Source organism: Macaca fascicularis, chromosome 11 (genome assembly GCF_037993035.2).
Source record: "Macaca fascicularis isolate 582-1 chromosome 11, T2T-MFA8v1.1".
Taxonomy (NCBI): domain Eukaryota; kingdom Metazoa; phylum Chordata; class Mammalia; order Primates; family Cercopithecidae; genus Macaca; species Macaca fascicularis.
Genome location: NC_088385.1, coordinates 87,139,145 through 87,159,214, shown reverse-complemented (window position 1 = coordinate 87,159,214; position 20,070 = coordinate 87,139,145). Strand labels below are relative to the sequence as shown.

Here is a 20,070-nt window from a genome sequence, read left to right as displayed (position 1 = left end):
TAATGTTTTAGTGCTCATATCCTGCTATGCATAAATAGAAACATCTCCCTCAAACACCATTTTCATCATAACTTTCATCCTGTGCAGGACTCTTTCCAGCTCCTATCATATAAAATTTGCACGGAACTCCTCAGGGTAGGATTGTGCTTTTTCAAGTGTCTGGCATGATGACTGCCCATAACTGATCTTCAACAAATGTTGGTTGAATAAATAAATGAAAATAATAAATGAATAAATCAAATCTGCATTCTTCAGCCTTGAATTTAAAGCCCTCTTGGCCAGGTGCAGTGGCTCACACCTGTAATACTAGCACTTTGTGAGGCCAAGGTGGAAGAATCACTTGAGCTCGGTAGTTCAGTGATGCTATGATTGTGCCACTGCATTTCAGTCTAAGCAACAGAGCCAGACTCTGTCTCTAGAAAATAAAAATAAAAAATAAAGCCCTCCCCAAATATACCAATTTGTGTAGATTTTTATCTCTCATTCTTCCTTCAGTTAGCTCTTTCTCCAGGCAAGAGAGAGGGTGTTATGGTTATTATTCTTCAGCATACAACTATTACCTCATACCTTTGTAAATCAACTTCTGTTTCTATTAGCCCCTGTCTGAAATAGCTCAACTGCTTTCATCCATTATTTTTAACCTATCACATTCTTCCAAGTTTTTCTTGATGGTCACCATCTCTGGAAACTTCTTTATAATGATCTCTATAATGTGATTAACACTCTGAGCATCACGTTTAACTTGTAATCAATTATAATAAAGTAATTTAAGAAATTAAGTTTCAATGTGCTCCCCAAATTTTATTGTTGAGATATCTATACTACTCAAATTGCTCTACAGATTCAATGCAAACCTTGTCAAAATTCCGGTGACATTTTTTACAGAAATAGATAAAACAATCCTCAAATTTGCTTGAAACCACAAAAGACACCAAATAGCCAAAGCGATCTTGAGCAAAAAGAACACAGCTGGCAGCATCATGCTACCTGACTTCAAAATGTGCTACAAAGCTACAGTAATCAAAACAGCATGGTACCAGCATAAAAACAGACACATAGACCAATAAAACAGATTAGAGAACCCAGAAATCAATCCAGGCATTATGGTCAATTAATTTTTGACAAAGTTACCAAGAACAAACAATGGGAAAAGGATAGTCTATTCAATAAATGATGCTGGAACAATGGCATGTCCACATGCAGACAAATTATATTAGACCCTTATCTCACACAACACACAAAAATTAACTCTAAGGGGATTAAAGACTTAACCGTAATGGTTGAGACTATAAAACCACTACAAGAAAATATAGAGGAAAAACTCCAGGATATTGGTCTCAGCAATGATCTTTTTGGCTGTGAACCCAAATGTAGAGACAACAAAAGAAAAATATACAAATGGGAGTATAGCAAGCTAAAAAGCTGCTGCACAGCAAAGAAAACAATCAACAGAGTGAAGAGACAACCTACAGAGTGAGAGAATATATTTGCAAACTATATATCTAATAATGGGTTAATATCCAAAATATATAAAAAACTCAAACAACTCAATATCAAGAAAAACAAATAAACTGGTTTTTAAAATGGGCAAAGGGCCTGAATAGGCATTTTACAAAAGAAAACATATAAATGCCCAACAAGTATATTTTAAAATGTTTAATATTAGTAATCAGGGAAATGCAAATTAAATCCATAATGAAATATCATCTCATACCTGTTAAAATGGTCATTATCAAGAAGACAAAAAATAGCAAGTGTTTGTGAAAATGCACAAAAAGAAACCCTGCACACTGTTGGTGAGAATGTAAATTAGCACAGTCATTATGAAAAATAGTATATATGCTCCTCAAAAAATCAAAAATATAATTACTATATAATCTAGCAATTCCACTACTTGGTATATATCCAAAGGAAATAAAATCACTATATTGTAGAGATATCTCCACTCCTATGTTTACTGCAGCACTATATACAATAGCCAAGATATGGAATCAACCCAAATGTCCACCAAAGGATGAATGGATAAAGAAACTGTGGTATATATACACAATGCAATACCATACAGCCTTGAAAAAGAAGAAAGTCCTGTCATTTGAGACAACATGGATGAACCTGGAGGACTTACGTTAAATGAAATAAGCCAAGCACAGAAAGACAAATACCACCTGATCTCATTTATATGCAGAATCTAAAAAAGTTGAACTCATAGAAGGTAGGGAGTAGAATAGTGGTTAACAGGGCTGAGGGTAGGGGAGTAGGGTTTGAGGACATGTTGGCCAAACGATGCAAAATTTCAGTTAGATAGGAGAAATAAGTTCAAGAGATCTATTGTAAAATGTAATGACTATCATTAGTAACAATGTATTGTATTTTTAAAAATTGTCAAGAGAATAGAGTCTGTGTTCTCATCACAAAAAAATGATTTTGTGAGGTAATGCATGTGTTAATTAACTCAATTTAGCTATTCCATAATGTATACATATTTTAAATTAACATGTTGTACATAATAAATATATACAATCTTTGTCAATTTTAAAAATAAGTAAATAAAAAATAAAAACAATTAAACACAAAGATTGTATAATGCTTCGTTTGTCTTTAGAAAACCTATGTGTCTCAGCCAGGCACGGTGGCTCACGCCCATAAAATCAGCATTTTGGGAGTCCAAGGTGAGCAGATCACGAGGTAAGGAGATTGAGACCATCCTGGCCAACATGGTGAAACCCTGTCTCTACTAAAATACAAAAAATTAGCTGGGTGTGGTGGCACGTGCCTGTATTCCCGGCTACACAGGAAGCTGAGGCATGGGAATTGTTTGAACCTGGGAGGCAGAGATTGCAGTGAGCAGAGATCGTACCACTGTACTCCAGCCTGGCGACAGAACAAGACTCCATGAAAGAAAGAAAAGACAAGACAAGACAAGACAAGAAAAGGGAAAAGAAAATGAGAAAGAGAGAGAGAGAAAGAAAGAAAACCTATGTGTCCCAGAAAAAAAGATAGAAAGTAGAAAAGGGCTAGGTCAGACTTGTACAGGGAAAAAAAAAAAAAATTAAGAAATTGAAGTTTTAATGTGTCAAAAAAACTAATACTTGTAACTAATACTGATTGAGCCCTTCCTATATGTCAGACACTAAGCATTTAAATTATATTTGCTTATTGCCTATAAGGTATTATTATTTTTATATTCCAAATGAGAGAAGTGAGCCACAGCAAGAGAAAGGTAGAACAAGGCAGTCTCACATTCTCTTTCATTCTTGTTTCAAATTGTGCCTTGGCTACATTTTCTAAGGGAAATAAAGAGTTAAGGCAGAGTAGAAAGAATAGGGAATACACAAACATACACACACAAAAAGCAATCCTTGGTTAGAATCCTGAAAATCTCAGTCAATAATTTATTCCCTTGGATTTCATCTCTCTCACTTATAAAATGAGCTAAAGTACTGACTTGGTAAAGATTCAGTAAGATAGTATACTGAATTCGTTATGTAACTGTGAAGGACTAGAGAAATACATGGCATTATCATTCTACTCTCATGTAGATGTATATACAGTGTACACACAAAATAATCAAATGAGAGAATTATTATGAAAGTTATTTGTAAAGTTAAACATTCTCTGTAAACTATAGATGACAGCATCATTAAAGCAAATGTTGGATTAATGCTTTTTAAATAAAACCATGGCATCCTAGGAGGGGTTCTGTTATTTTAAAAAGTACCTCATTCCTTCTTCATAATAGAGCTTTGAACTGGAGATTCTGAATGAATTCTCTAAGTGTACACATTGTTTGAGAAGGGAAAGAAAAGTAAACTGCTTTGTGAAATAAAGCGTGTCTTCTCTAATAAATAAGGCCAGGAATATATTACCTTTCTCAAGCCTTATCGGTGTATCATGAAGATAAATAGTTAAAGAAAACAAAGACTTGTAAAGAACTATGGGATACGTTTAAGGATTAAATAAGTGATACCAGAGTTATCCTTGCTATTTCTAAAAATTAAATATTTGAAATTTCTGTAAGGTTTGCACATTCGCAGATAATGCTTAAGAAGAAACAGGCAGTTCCATGTTTATATCCCCTTCTCTACAACAGAGGCATTATTAGCGCACTTTCTTAAAGAATCATTAGAGACACCACTCGATAATTTTTTTTCAATATTTTGCTTCATTTTAATACCAGTGAACTTAAGTAGATACAAGACTAGCAGATTCTATCAGCAGTTAAAAAAATAATGTATTGTACTTTCCTATCTCAAGTAAAATGTAACTTATTTTACTATTTCTTAATATCAGAGTACATTATTTTAATCTACTTCAGTACAATTTAATGTGGATAATTTTAACTCTGAGAAGACTTTAGAAATGAGAGAAACAAAGGAAAAATAAACAGATTTAAATAAATATGACAAGTCAATCAAAATATGTGTTCTTACCACTTCACAAGTTGGCATAACAAGGTTTTCACAGTTACATTCTAAAAGGCAAAAATCAACATATTTACATTGATCAAAATAATTAACTTATTATAATGAAAACTTAAAATACGAAAATTAGTTACCACAATGCCATGTTGGGCAACATTGACCAGATACATTTTCTTTCACAAGATTCATATCTTCTGCACAGGTGAGTAATGGCATAGGACAAAGGTTTGGCTCACATACTAAAAAGAAAAATTACATGGGTAAAGATGGATTTTATAGAGTTGCCATTTCTTATTACCTACCATTTAGTTCACTGCCATAACCAATAATGCATGGATTCATATTTCCCAAGTGCTACCTCTCCCACCACCAGATTGCCATGTGTTGTTGGTGAAGATAAAACAACTAACATATAAACAGGTACAAAAAGAGTACTGGTGCTAGGATAGCTCATCAAGTGAAAAACTTTGAAAAAGGGTCTGATGTAACAGCCAACTAAGATGCACTGGGCTTCTTAAACATTGGAGACATCTAAATATTTTAAAATAGTTAATATACACTTACCACAGTAATACTGAGGACAACAGAAGTGTGTACTATTAAGATCTACTGTGAGAAATTCCCCATCATGACATAGTGGAACAGGTTTGGTGCAAGATTCACAAACTAAGGTAAAACAAAAAACCGAAAGTCACAGCTGAGCTAAAAACCAAGAATTATAATATGAGCTTAAATTACCATACATAAATCAATTTTGTTTAAGAAAATAGTAAAAGAAATGTAAGGTATATCTCCTTATTTGGTCATAAAAACAATAATACTGTCTGAGTATATTGCATTATGCTTTCCAAGCACAGTGACATATAGAACACCATCTTACCAGAAAGGTAGAACATTCAGATTTCCTAGGTAATTTGTTCTCATTAGAATCAAAATGTCACTTGTTTATTTATTATATTTATGTTTTCTTAATTTACTACCATTGATTACTCTCATTTAGGGATGAAAATGTAGTAGGCATTTGTTCTTTTGGGCTGTTTCAGCATGCCCTCCCAACTTTGGTAACTACTCTCTGAATGACCTTGAGGAAATGCACCACCCACATATTTTTGAGTGACTATCTTTAAAGGTGCCTCACATCACCGGGCCACTCTGTAGAAACAACCCACATAGGAGTAATCAGAATCCCTTTCGATGGAATTTGAGTCATATATAGAGACACATCAAGTGAAGAAAAAAATAAAGTTGGCTCAATCATTAGTGACCTCTACCTAGAGCAGCTGGTTTCTCTCCTTCCAAGGGCTTGACTGTTCTGCTTAATTTTGATCCTACTTCCCCAGATTCTTCCAATAACAGCTTGTGCTAAAGCTAGCCAGAATCAATCAGTTTTACCACTTGCAGCCAATGAATCTTAACTGGTGCTAATAAATTGTTTTGATTGCTTCTGAAACCTACATTAATCACCAAGGAATCATGGATATAATGATTCATTTTAAAAAATTAGAGAATTCTTTATATTTCAATCTTCAGTTCACCGGGCAGAACATTTAGCTCCAGCCATTTTCCAGTCATCTTTGTTTCTGCCATTCTTTTTTGAGATCATCATACCTCAAACATGATATGCAGGACATGAAGTTTTAAAGACATCTTATAAAGTCTTAGCAGAGCTCATTATTCAAGTTGGTTCTTCGAGGAAAGCAGTGCTAAATTGTTCTTCGAAAAACTTACGCATTGGCCTTATTATTTAAAAAGCTTGATTTAAAAATCTTGGTCATATTTGGACTGAGGTATATAGTTTTTGTTGATGGGGGAAGGTATTTGTTATGATTGTCTAGTCATTCAAAATGTCATTCTTTACAACAGTTCTCATTCAGTTGAATTCTTATAACATCAGAATATTGCTTACCAACAGTCTCATAAAATTCACATCAAATTAGAGATTTTTTCCTAGATCCTTTCTCTTCTTCTAAGAAATTATCTCTAGAATACTCACCACAAAGAGGGGAAAAACAACAAGGTTCTTCCTGTTGAACTTGAATCATGAATTGGTCTTCTCTGCATTCTGGTGTTGAAATACTGGGGCATTTCAATGGGTCACATTCTGCAGAAACACAATTATATTAGAAAATGTGTATAGCATGAGATGATAAAATAAATGACATAGTGTTTACCTCTCTTTGAATTTAGTAATAAATAACTTATTTTAAAGTTTTTAATCATATACATATACATATATATGAAAGATACATACCAGGTTTAAAACATTAGCAAGACAACTCCACAATCTTTTATAATAAATCATTGTCTTGGAGACACAAAGAATGAGAATCTAATCCACTGTTCTGAATAAACAATGAACCTCACTCTTAATTTTCTATATTGATTACTTACCACATTTGTACTGTGGACAGCAAGAAAGAGGACTGTGGCCAACAATCAATTTTTGACTATCTGTACATGTTGGGATGGTAGTTTCACACAAAGTCGTGTCACATCCTATAAATAAGAAAAACTGTTAAAATATTAGTGAACACAACTGAAATCTGCCAACTCAAAGCAGGGAAATGACTGCCAACTCAAAGCAGGAAACTCAAAGAGGGGAAACGACTCTTATTATGCATGTTTTTACACTGCAGTTAACCCATTCAGCTAACAAAATGGGCATATATGAAAATGCAGCAGCTTTGAGGTTTTTCTATTATTGCCTTTCACCCTTGATTCATAAATCAAAGATTCCCAGTTCTTTTCTCTTCTCATGTTTTGTTGAGTGTTATTAACTGTGAATAGCCACGGTTTTTCATGTGTATTCAACAAAATTGTAACGAAACAAAACTTGCTTTGAGAAAATGGCATTTATGCCACATTTTTTAAATACAAAGCATTATATATGCTCTGCTCTGCTTTTTCACAAAGAGTATCAACATATTTTGTGGAATCAATTGAGTATAAGGCTTCTTCATACATACCACAAACTTCCTTTGAACAGCAGGTCCATTTATCAATGATGCCCATGACAACTTCAGCTTCACGTTCACAAACTGGCGTGGGCTCTTCATCACAGTCAGGTTCTATAGGAGTAATACTTCCATTCTCCAAACATTTGTATAGAGCGCATTCATCAATGCCCCCATTCCAAATCTCCCCAGCAGTGCGAGGTTGGTCTTCACTATCAGTGCATGCTTAAAAAGATCAACAGTATTATAACACTCATAACCTGGGCACTAAAGTAAATCATGCCACCATGTTTTGGTTTCAGACTGTGACATGGCCCAGTGACATAGATGATATGTCACAAGTCTATTATTTTTCTCAGATTTCTCTTTCATCACCCACTAACTTACACTTTTCTTTAATGGAAGTTTATACTTAGTCCACAGAAAGTATTTTGTTCCTGGTCAGATGCAGTGGCTCATACCCATAATCCCAGCACTTTGGGAGGCTGAGGAGGGAGGATTGCTTCAGGCCAGGAGTTTGAGACCAGCCTGGGCAACAGAGCAAGACCTTGTCTCTACCAAAAAGAAAAATAATTAGCCAAGTGTAGTGGCATGCCTACTCAGAAAGCTAAGGTGGGAGGATCACTGGAGGCCTGGAGTTTGAGTCTCAGTGAGCTATGACCACTGTACTTAAGCCTGTGCAACAGTTTAGACCCTGTCTCAAAAGAAAAAGAAAGAAAGAGAAAGAAAGAAAGAAAGAAAGAAAGAAAGAAAGAAAGAAAGAAAGAAAGAAAGAAAGAAAGAAAGAAAGAAAAAGAAAGAAAGAAAGAAAGAAAGGAAGGAAGGAAGGAAGGAAGGAAGGAAGGAAGGAAGGAAGGAAGGAAGGAAGGAAGGAAGGAAGGAAGGAAGGAAGGAAGGAAGGAAGGGAGGGAAAGAAAGAAAGAAAGAAAGAAAGAAAGAAAGAAAGAAAGAAAGAAAGAAAGAAAGAAAGAAAGAAAGAAAGAAAGAAAGAAAGAAAGAAAGAAAGAAAGGAAGAAAGAAAGAAAGAAAGAGAAAGAAAAAATTTCTTTCCTTTTACAACCATCTATAAATCTGCATGTCTTCTTCTATAAATGAAATGTTCTATTATTTTTGACACATTTTAAGTCCTGTTAACATAATTTATTTAACCTAAACAAATTCAATAATATAAATTCAAATTAGTTTGAAAATAGTACCTGTTAAAAATGAGTGGGATTAGAAAGCAAGGTAGCCCCTACCTCATATAACATTTATATCATATGAAAATTCAAAATATTTCTGCTTTAAAATCTAAAAGTAAAAAGTAGGCAATCAGGCAAAATATTATTTAGTGACTATTATCTTTAAGTAAAAGTTTTATGATAAATATGACCATCTAGTAGTTCTTTTGAGGAATAATAATGATAAATGTAGTTACCAACCACATCCCCAGCCTTTAGGGAACTCTTATCCTATTTACTATCAAACTAAATCTCATAGATCTCTAAACAATAAATATAAGCACACCTGTACACCCTCAAAGTCTTCCACAGATACTTTCTATAATGGCAAACACTAGCTTATTTCTGAAACTATATATGCATTTCACTCCTCCTTGCCTTTTTCTTTAATTATTAGTCAATTCATTTTCTTATGACCATAATGAAGAGGCCTATGACTGACAATTCCTGTGTTACAATCATCTCAATTTTGCACTTTTTCATCCGCCACCACCATGGAGACAATGCATCAAAATAACATTGTTTGAAAATAAAATTAGAAATACTAAATATGTTCCTCCAGTATCTTAGTCCATTTTGTGTTGCTCTAAGAGAACACCTGAAAATGCGTAGTTTATAAAGAAAAAAGATTCATTTAGTCACACTTCTGCTGGCTGGGAAGTTCAAGGTGCATGGTGCCAGCATCTACTTAACTTCAGGTGAGGGTTTTTCTCCTGCCTTGTACTATGGCAGAAGGTCAAAGGAGAAGTGGACAGATGTGAAGATGAATCAAACGTGAGGAGGAAACTCCCTTTATAACAATCTGTACCTGAGGGAAAGATTCCATTTCTGCTAGAACTAATCTAGTCTCACAAGAGCAATAAATCACTTACAACTTTGAGAAGTCACTAATCTATTGATGAGGGCAGTGCCCCCATGATCCAGACACCTCCCACTAGGCCACATCTCCCAGCACTGCCACACAGGGGATCAAACCTCAACATGAGTTTTGGTGGGGACAAACCACATCCAAATCATAGCACCCAGATAATAGTACCATCTGCCATTTCTTACATGCTAATTTTCTCAAGGCACCATGTTAAATGCAAAATGCTTTTTACTAAATTACGTAGCCCCACACTAACCTTATAAGTACTATCATTTTCCTCACTTTCCAGATGCATAACCTGAGACTCATAGGAGTAAAAGTGAACCACTAATATATGAATTAACTTGAATTTGAGTTCAGTCCATAATCCACACTCTTAATTCTTGATTTCCCATGCTTTTTCTCAGTTACTATAGGCAGATGTAAAGATTAAAACACATTACCACTAAAGCTTTTATAACAATTAACTTCTCTTGAATTCGTATTAAAATCAAACTACAGAGAAACTCATTTCCTTTCCAACATTCAGGCTGTCTTTGATAAATCTTTGTTAGCACATCTCTGCAATATTTAAAAAACGTTTGTGTCTGTTTGCCGGATCCCTGAAAAGTCATTTTGTATTTTGTGTCTTACCACACTCTTTCTCTGGAATGCACTGGGTTGAATGTGGCCTGTGAAGAATAGTTCCATCTTTGCACACACAGTCTTCTCTTAAGTTCAAACAGGAAGAGTGTCCATAGAACCATTGGTTCAGGCATGTTCTTGCTTCACAAGGTCGCACACAGGGTTGATATTCCTTCCCCTCTGGGCAACTCAGGGCTTTGAAGAATAGGAGACAAAATTTGCTAATGATAAAAGTAACCTATTTAAATTCTAGTAAAAGAAAGAAATGTCAGATTTCTTACAGAAAATGTATTTTGCAAATTTTAGTCTCTTCAAAGTCCATTTTTCATTTACTCTGTAACCATACATCAGAAACAAAGGCACCAATGTGTTTGCTTTTTGCATTTTTTGTAATTTTTAAGCATTTTCCAAGGGTCTACTAGTATTAGCTGTTATGGTGGGAAACACTTATCAGATGTATAACAAATAAATATCACCAACAGGCAGCACAAGTCTGGTTGGCATAAATATACAATCAACTATTATGAAATTATTGCTCTGTGCAGTAAGAAGAGATAACAGTCTACTTAGAATTATAACCGAAATACACTTTCAGTATATAAAACTCAACCAAATCATAAAAAAGAAAAATGCTGTTATGTTTAGGTTTGATCCTTCACTGTCAAAAGAAATTACTATTGCTGAGCAGTTTATACATGATGTTTTAGAAAAGCCTTGTGGATTGTCAATGATTGTAAAAAGTCATACTATTAAAAATTGAATGCTCAGCTGGTGGGGTTATAAATTGGTACAATCTCAGTGAAGAACCATTTGACACTGTCTAGTGAAATTGGGGATGACACTCATTCCCAATGAATCAGCAAGGCCCCTCTTGAATAGTGATTACCTCTCAGGGAAAAGAGAGAGGGAAGGGCTGGAGAAGGCACATAGGGAGCTTCATGTGTGATCGTTTTATTTCTGAAATTGAGTGATGCAACTTGTGTTTGTGATAGCTTCTTCTGTGCATTTTATGCTTACTAAATTCATTCGTGATGAAGAAAAAGAAGGAAAGAAGTGATTGCAAAAGTGATATTTATTTATGATTTAAAAATATTATTCAGTTAACAGTTACTTACAGCAGTAATCAGGTTTTCTCCACTGAATGCAGATATCAAACTTGTTGCACAGAGCCACATATGCAGAAAGTGCATCACATTCATAGTTCCAAAAATAGGTATAATTGATCCACATCTTTTCACAAAAGTCTTTCGGTGAAACCTAGAGAAACATTTTGCTTTGAAATAAGTTATATTGTTTTATTTCTCTGAAAGCCCTAAGCTAGACTAAGATTATTCGGAGAATCAAAGGGTAGCAAGTTAATATTCATTATACTTCATCATAGACCTTACTTTTTTCAAAAATTCTTAATATTAAACATCACTCTAAACACATTTAAATAAGACAAATACCATGTGCACTAATCTACACACATCTTTCTTATAAAGGTGGGAAAGAAAACAGTATGTGGAGCCAAGCAAAAATTTATTTCTAATATCCACTGTGGGCTACGATTGCCCTTTCTATATACTGAATAAGAGTTTGAAGAAGTATAGATTAAGTCGTAAGCTCACAAAGCATTCTATAATGGTATACAGTATTGATTATTAAATAAAGTTACAAATGTTTCTCAAAACTTTTATTAATATTCAATGTTGGTTACATGATTTATAAAATTTGGCACACCTCAATTTAATTAGAGACTCATTTGTTCCTATAGAATAGGTTCCATTTTGATCTAGAGATACCTGAAATATAAATAATGTAGCATGTGACAATATTTATTCCACTTTTCTCTCAACTCATTATTCAGTAGGCACATACTAAGTATCTAAATTCAGATGCCAAATTCTGATACAGGCCAAAGTATCCAATAAAAATAATGATCATTGGCGAGGTTGTAGGGAAAAGGTAACCCTTGCGCACTGTTGTTGGGAATGTAAATTAGTACAGCCATCGTGGAAGACAATATGGGGGTTTCTCAAAAAATTAAAGATAGTAATATTACATAATCGAGCTACCCTACTACTAGGTACATATCCAAAGGAAATGAAATCAGTATGTCACAGAGATGTCTGCACATCCATGTTTACTGCAGCATTATTCACAATGGCCAAAATACAGAATCAACCTGCGGGTCTGCCAATGGATGAATGAAGAAAGAAAATTTGGTGCATATACACAGTGGTACATTATTTGTCCTTTAAAAAGAATGAAATCCTGTCATTTGTGATAACATGAATGAACCCAGAGAACATGATGTTAAGTGAAATAAGCCAGGCACAGGAAGACAAATACCACATGATCTCACTCACATGTAAAAACTAAAAAAGTTGATCATATAGAATTGAGCAAGGAATTATAGTTACCAGGGATTGAAGTGCTTGGGAAGATGTTGTTAAAGGGTACAGAATTTCATTTAGATGGGCAGAAGTCCAAGAGATCTATCGTACATGTTGACTGTAATAATATATTATACTATTGAAAAATGCTGAGAGTGGATGTAAAGTGTTATCATCACAAATGTGAAAATCACATAAGGTAATGCATTTGTTAATTGGCTAGATTTCATCATTCCACAATGTATATACACTTCAAAACATCATGTTGTACACAGTAAACACATACAATTTTATCTGTCAATACAAAAATAAAATTAGATATTTTTAAAGATGCAGAAAAAAACCCTAGGAATCGACTTTCTTTTCAATGTCCTTTGTGAAATCTTCTCAGTTTCCAACCACCTTACTTTACACACAATACTTGCTTTAGTCACTAATAGCCTCCTTTTAATCAAATGAAATGAAACTGATATTCTAAACCCTCCCTGACCTCTCAGAAACCTATATTGCCATTAGCACATCCACTTGCTTAAAATGTTCTCTCCTTGAACTTCAAAGGTACCACACTCCGTTGCCTTTCCTTCTATTCGGTCATTGTTTCTTCTACCTGCCTCTCATTCTGTTTTACTAGATCCCATTCTCAATGGTCATGTTCTGTCACTGAAAATGCTCTCCCCAAGCTCATCCATTCCCATGGTTTCTATCACCATTTGGGGCATTTAAATCTTCTCTATCTTGGTTTCTTCATATGTAAAGTAGAGTTAATAGTAACAACTACTACTGCTTAAGATTGCTGTGAAAATTAAATGAGCTAATACATGGAAAATATACAAAAAAAAACCCTGACACATCATAAATTATCATTATTCTTAAAATCCATATACTAATAACTCTTCCGACCTGATCTCTGGCCTCAAGTTACCTCCTCTGAGCTCCCGAATTATGCTCCAGAGTTTCTGCTCAATGTTTTCACTCTGATGATGCACATGACTTAATCTGTCTGAAATTTAAAAAAAAAAAAAAAAAAAAAATCCCTTCTCTACTTAGCCCACAAAAGCTGATTCTTCTGTATCCTCTACTTACTTGTTAACTGATGAACACTTTCATCTTTTATTGGGTACCTAACTACATATCAGACACTGTACTATGCATAAGAATAAAGGTAAATAAAACAGACCTGTTCTCTGCTTTTGGATCTCAATAACTACAAAAACAAAGCCTTTGAGTAAGATGAAGAGAAGCCACCATGCTAGAAAGGATTGAAAGAAAAAAGTATTCCAGCTGGGGAAACAGCAAGAAGTATAGCCTTTTGACAGAAAAAAATAACTCTTGGAATATGAAGAAAGCTGAGAGGAGGCAACAATGTTGGAGCTTAGCAAACAAGAGGAGCGTAGCACAAGACGTGGCTAGAGAAGTAGGTGGGCCATATCATAGAGGACATTGACAGCCCTGATAAGAACTTTGGAATGTAGTCTAAGTGAAATACAGTGAAGGATTTTAGGTAGAGAAATCACACATTCTGTTTATAATTTTAAGATATTATTTTTCCTGCTTTGTAGAGATTTGCAAACGAGGATGAAGCTCAGTGGTAGAAAAGGCTACAGTAACCAAAACAGCATGGTACTAGTAGCAAAACAGATACATAGACCAACGGAACAGAACAGAGGACTCAGGAATAATGCCACACATCTACAACCATCTGATCTTTCACAAACCTGACAAAAACAAGCAATGGGGAAATGATTCCCTATTTAATATATGGTGTTGGGAAAACTGTCCAGCCATATGCAGAAAACTGAAACTGGATCCTTTCCTTACACCTTATGCAAAAATTAACTCAAGATAGATTAAAGACTTAAATGTAAGATCTAAAACCATAAAAAACCTAGAGGAAAACCTACGCAATATCATTCAGGATAGTCATGGGCAAAGACTTCATGACTAAAACACCAAAAACAATGGAAACAAAAGCCACAGTTGACAAATGGGATCTAATTAAACTAAACAGCTTCTGCACAGAAAAAGATACTATCATCAGAGTGAACAGGCAACCCACAGAATGGCAGAAAATTTTAGCAATCTATCCATCTGACCAAGGGCTAATATCCAGACTCTACAAATAGCTTCAACAAACTTACGAGAAAAAAACAACCCCATCAAAAAGTGGGTAAAGGATAGGAACAGACAATTCTCAAAAGAAGACATTTATGTGGCCAACGAACATGTGAAAAAAAGTTCAGCATTACTAGTCATTAGAGAAATGTAAAACAAAACCACAATGAGATACCATCTCACACCAGTTAGAATGGCGATCATTAAAAAGTCAGGAAACAACAGATGCTGGAGAGGATGTGGAGAAATAGGAATGCGTTTACACTGTTAGTGGGAGCGTAAATTAGTTCAACCATTGTGGAAGACAGCGTGGCAATTTCTCAAGGATCTAGAACCAGAAATACCATTTGACCCAGCAATCCCATTACTGGGTATTACCCAAAGGATTATAAATCATTCTACTTATGTTTATTGCAGCACTGTTCATAATAGCAAAGACTTGGAACCAACTCAAATGCCCATCAATAATAGACTGGATAAAGAAAATGTGACACATATACACCATGGAATACTATGCAGCCATAAAAAAGGATGAGTTCATGTCCTTTGCAGGGACATGGATAAAGATGGAAACCATCATTCTCAGCAAACTAACACAGGAACAGAAAACCAAATACCACATGTTCTCACCCATAAGTAGGAGTTAAACAATAAGAACACGTGGACACAGGGAGGGAAACATCACACACCCTCTGTCGGTGGGTGGGAGACTAGGGGAAGGATAGCATTAGGAGAAATACCCAATGTAGATGATGGGTTGATGGGTTGATGGGTGCAGCAAACCACCATGGCACATGTATACCTATATAACAAACCTGCATGTTCTGCACATGTATCCCTGAATATAAAGTATAATTAAAAAAAAAAGAAGATGTAAGTCAAGAGAAGCATCTATTAAACTCTCTGACATTCTGTTTAAAAATATTGAATTATAAAGCTTTGTCATTGGACCAGGCAAGAGATGATGTTTGTCTGGATTCAAATGGTGGTGGGAAGAAATGCATGGATATTGAATATATTTTGGAAGTGGACTCAACATGACTTGGTGATAGTTTGGATGGAAGAGACCGAGTATCAACAAGTCATCAAGAATTTCTTTATCTCGATATGTTACCTTGTTTAAGCTAGAAAGTTGAAGTCATCTACAAACGCTCACCCTCCCTTAGAACTAACATCTAATTGGTCCTTAAATCCTGCCCATTCCATATCCCAAATGTCTCCCAAATGCCATCTTTCTTTTCTGAACATGCCGCTATCCTCACTTGCTTCCCACGACCAGCAGAGTCCATCATCATTTTCCCAAAGTAGACTTGCTTTAAAAGAATTCAACAGGGGCGGGGTGTGGCTGGAGTGAAGAAGATAGGCAGAAAAAAAGAGGCAATTTTTAAATGATTTTTTAATATGATGGACACCAAAAAGTTCTTATACTATTCCCACCACTTTTGTGAATATGTAAACATTACCACAATAAAAGGTTAAAACAAGAAAATAAATAAGAACTACTCAGAGAACTTTTAATTAGCTACCTTACTATACCTGCCTAGCCCATCTTCTTCAGACCTTCATACAGATCTATAGAGCAAATTGCCATGACCCTCCCTTTTTTTTAGTTCTTAACTTCCTTTTTTTTCTTGCAACAGGACTTCAATCAAAGTAACTTTTAAAAGGGTAAAGAAAGGGAAACTTTATCTCAAGGTTGATTAGAGTTCAGCCCAAAGAAGTCACTATAAACTCAAAATTTCTTTAAAGTATTTTTTTGAGGTCATGCAAGTTTTACATTCTGGTATTTAATAGTCTGTGTCTTTTAAATAAAAATAATGTCTTACAACTTCAGGCTTTGAAAGAAAAAGAAATACACCCTGCGTATCTCATGACTTAATGGGCACTTTGATATTGCATTCAATCCCTAAATATCCATGTAAGAAATCTGCGGTGAATTGAGGAGATCCAAGGCCAAATACCAAGTTTAGCATGATGGCAATACTATGTCTTCTCTTTCTCAGTTTTGCAATATCCAAGAACTATATGGGTATAAAGAAAATGCATTTTCCACTATTGTATGCACTGTGCCAGAGTTATCACTGAATCATCATGACCAGAATGCAGCTAAAGACATTGTCTGAAGACACAGGCTACTGTGCATAGAATCCTCATAAGCTTTGTAAAGGTCTCTTTTAGTTTCTCAAGGAAACACATCTAGAGACTTTGAGTACTTGAGAGTCTGAAAGTGCTAGTACTTCCTACAGTCAATTATTTTATCTTATTCTCAAACTTTTTTTATAATATTTTTAATTGGTCACTCTTGAAAAAAAAAATCTGCAAAATAAGCCAATTTTGTGAGCTCTTCTTTACCATTACAGTTAAAATAATCCATTTATATTGTTTAGGTTTTACTTTTTATCTTTTCTTTCCATGATGACAAATAAATTTTCAACTCCGACTGTAAAAATATTATAGCCATGTCCGGGTATGATGGCTCACACCTGTAATCCCAACACTTTGGGACGCCAAGGCAGGTGGACCATTTGAGGTCAGAAGTTCGAGACCAACCTGGCCAACGTGGTGAAACTCCATCTCTATTAAAAATACAAAAAATTAACCAGGTGTGGTGGCACATGCCTGTAATCCCAGCTACGGAGGAGGTTGCAGTAGGAGAGTCACTTGAATCTGAAAGGTGAGGCTGCAGTGAGCCAAGATCACACCACTGCACTGGATGACATCATTGCCTGGATGACAGAGCAAGACTCCTCAAAAAATATATATATATATATATATATATATACACATATATTTCATATATATTTTATAGATAGCCACTACCTTCTTTAATTAAATTTATTTATATCTATGCAGCAGATAAAATGGCAAACTAACTTTCATTTGTTGAAAGAGATATTCAAACTATAATACTTAAAAAAACTATAAAAATGTATCCCATCATTGAACAGCCTATGAAAATACAAAAGCAAAATGTTCCTAGTGAAGAGAGTGATGTTGGGTTAAATGAGGATCATGGTGGACAAGCCTGACCTTCCACATGATTCTAAAACTAGTTCTGAAGAAACCTTTTGAGACAAGATTACTTGTTATTTATAAAAATAAACAATCAAGCAAAATATTCTAATAATTATCCTTAAATTCTGCATGACTGATTTTTAGATGTTACCCTAGGAATAGTTTTATGTAATTGTTGATTCAGATTTTCCAACATAACACACAACATAACTTGGTGCCCATTTACATTTCTACAATAAACAAAACCCACACTTTAAGCATTAAGGTATCTATTATAATTGTTAGATTAGCCACTTGTGCTAGTGTCCAATTCCTCCTGTATATTCGGATTTCAGGTTTCTTTTTTTGCTGTCAAATTCACTGGAGGATTTTTCTTTTGTTTGTTTTTGTTTTTTGAGATGGAGTTTCGCTCTTGTCATCCAGGCTGGAGTGCAATGGCACAATCTCGGCTCACTGCAGCCTCTGCCTCCTGGGTTCGAGCAATTCTCCTGCCTCAGCCTCCTGAATAACTGGGATTACAGATGTGTGCCACCACATCCAGCTAATTTTTGTATACTGGAGGATTTTAAGAGAAAAGTGGAAACCATCACAGACTAAATGGTATCCTGTGTTGCTTCATTATGCCTTGAATAGTCAAGCTGAAAGTTTCCTGATATAATCAACCTTTCAAGTTCCCAGTTAAAAATGCAATTTTTAAAAATCATGATGCTTTAAAAAGACAGACTAAAGTGGCACTGCAATGGGTTTTAAAGTATTTGCTATTTCTTCATGTTTATGTGCATGCATTTAAAAAATGTGAACATTGAAAACTTATTTGCATCCAAATCTCCATGTAAAACTGAAGCTCCAAAAAGACATGCCATTTTTATCCCATGACTTCATACTTTTGTCTTTTCCCTCAGGGAATGCACAGGGCAACACAGTGAGCTCCTTCCTGACTTGACAATTCCCTTGCTTTCCTTCCCTGACTCTTCCCTTCATAGATGTTGCACCAAACTCTTTCAATGTTTTCCTCACATGGCCTTTAAACAATACTTTCTCTTGCATATACAATCAGCTCTTCTTATCCAGGGTTTCCACATCCATAGATTCAACCAACCATGGATGAAAAATATTCAGAAAATCCCACATGAGAGATATCTGGCTGCGACATCTGTCACCCCATTGACTGCCCGGGTTGATTTGGCTGATCTGGCTTACTAGACAAGTGTACCCTTCCTCCCTCACTGCTCCATGTACCTCCCTCCTGAAGGTGCACATTTGGTTGAAAGTGAGAGGTGACAATGTGCTAGCAGCCCTCACTCTCAGCACCTCCTCGGCCTCGTCGTCCACTCTGGCAGCACTTGAGGAGCCCTTGAGCCTGCTACTGCACTGTGGGAGCCCCTCTCTGGGCTGGCCCAGAACGGAGCCAGCTCCCTCTGCTTCCGGGCAGGTGTAGAGGGAGAGGCACGGGCGGGAACCAGAGCTGTGAATGGCGCTCACAGGCCAGCACAAGTTCCTGCAGGCACTTTCCCCCCGGCACCAGCGCAGGCTCGGTGGGTGCCACACTCAGAGCGCCAGCTGGTGCCACTTGGCCCAGGGCGGTGAGGGGCTTAGCACCTGGGCCAGCAGCTGCTGAGGTTGCACCAGGTCCCCCAGCACTGCCGGTGCCACGCTCAAATTCTCGCTGGGCCTCAGCCACCAGCCCAAGGGGCAGGGCTCCTGACCTGCAGCCTGCCATGCCGGAACCTCCCCCATGGTGGGCTCCCGGGCAAGGCCCAAGCCTCCCTCCCCGAGGAGCACCACCCCCTGCTTCGCAGTGCTGGGTCCCATCAACCACCCAAGGGCTGAGGAGTGCAGGCCCAGCTAGGGACTTGTGGGCAGCTCCACCTGCAGCCCGGGTGCAGAATCCACTAGGTGAAGCCAGCTGGGCCCCTGAGTCTGGTGGGGACTTGGGGAACTTTTATGTCTAGCTAAGGGATCGTAAATGCACCAATCAGCACTCTGTGTCTAGCTCAGGATTTGTAAATACACCAATCAGCACTCTGTCAAAATGGACCAATCAGCTCTCTGTAAAATGGCCCAATGAGCAGGATGTGGGTGGGGCCAGGTAAGGCAATAAAAGGAGGCTGCCCAACCCAGGCAGCAGCAACCTGCTGGGGTGCCTTTCCACACTGTGGAAACTTTGTTTTTTTGCTCTTTGCAATAAATCTTGCTGCTACTCACTCTTTGGGTCCACGCTGCCTTTAAGAGCTGTAACACTCACCGCGAAGGTCTGCAGCTTCACTTCTGTCAGTGAGACCATGAACCCACTGGGAAGAATGAACAGCTCCAGACACGCTGCCTTTAAGAACTGTAACACGCACCGCGAGGGTCCGCGGCATCATTCTTGAAGTCAGCGAGACCAAGAACCCACCAATTCCGGACATAAAAAGACGCCCATCCCCGACAGAGGACCAGCCTTCAGTCAAGGGTATAAGAGTAGCTGCACTCCCCTGC

General features: G+C 36.5%; 1 protein-coding gene across 1 annotated transcript in view; it reads right to left on the bottom strand.

Moving 5' to 3' along the window:
- OTOGL (otogelin like) overlaps window positions 1-20,070 on the bottom strand; it is a 170,794-nt gene that overhangs the window by 15,639 nt on the left and 135,085 nt on the right. Inside the window, exons 44-51 of the mRNA XM_005571630.5 lie at window positions 11,203-11,344; window positions 10,097-10,282; window positions 7,388-7,600; window positions 6,813-6,917; window positions 6,415-6,522; window positions 4,986-5,087; window positions 4,556-4,660; window positions 4,431-4,471 (exon numbers count right to left, since the gene is read on the bottom strand). Of these exons, the coding sequence (XP_005571687.3) occupies window positions 4,431-4,471; window positions 4,556-4,660; window positions 4,986-5,087; window positions 6,415-6,522; window positions 6,813-6,917; window positions 7,388-7,600; window positions 10,097-10,282; window positions 11,203-11,344 (1,002 nt within the window). The remainder of the gene's footprint in view (window positions 1-4,430; window positions 4,472-4,555; window positions 4,661-4,985; window positions 5,088-6,414; window positions 6,523-6,812; window positions 6,918-7,387; window positions 7,601-10,096; window positions 10,283-11,202; window positions 11,345-20,070) is intronic.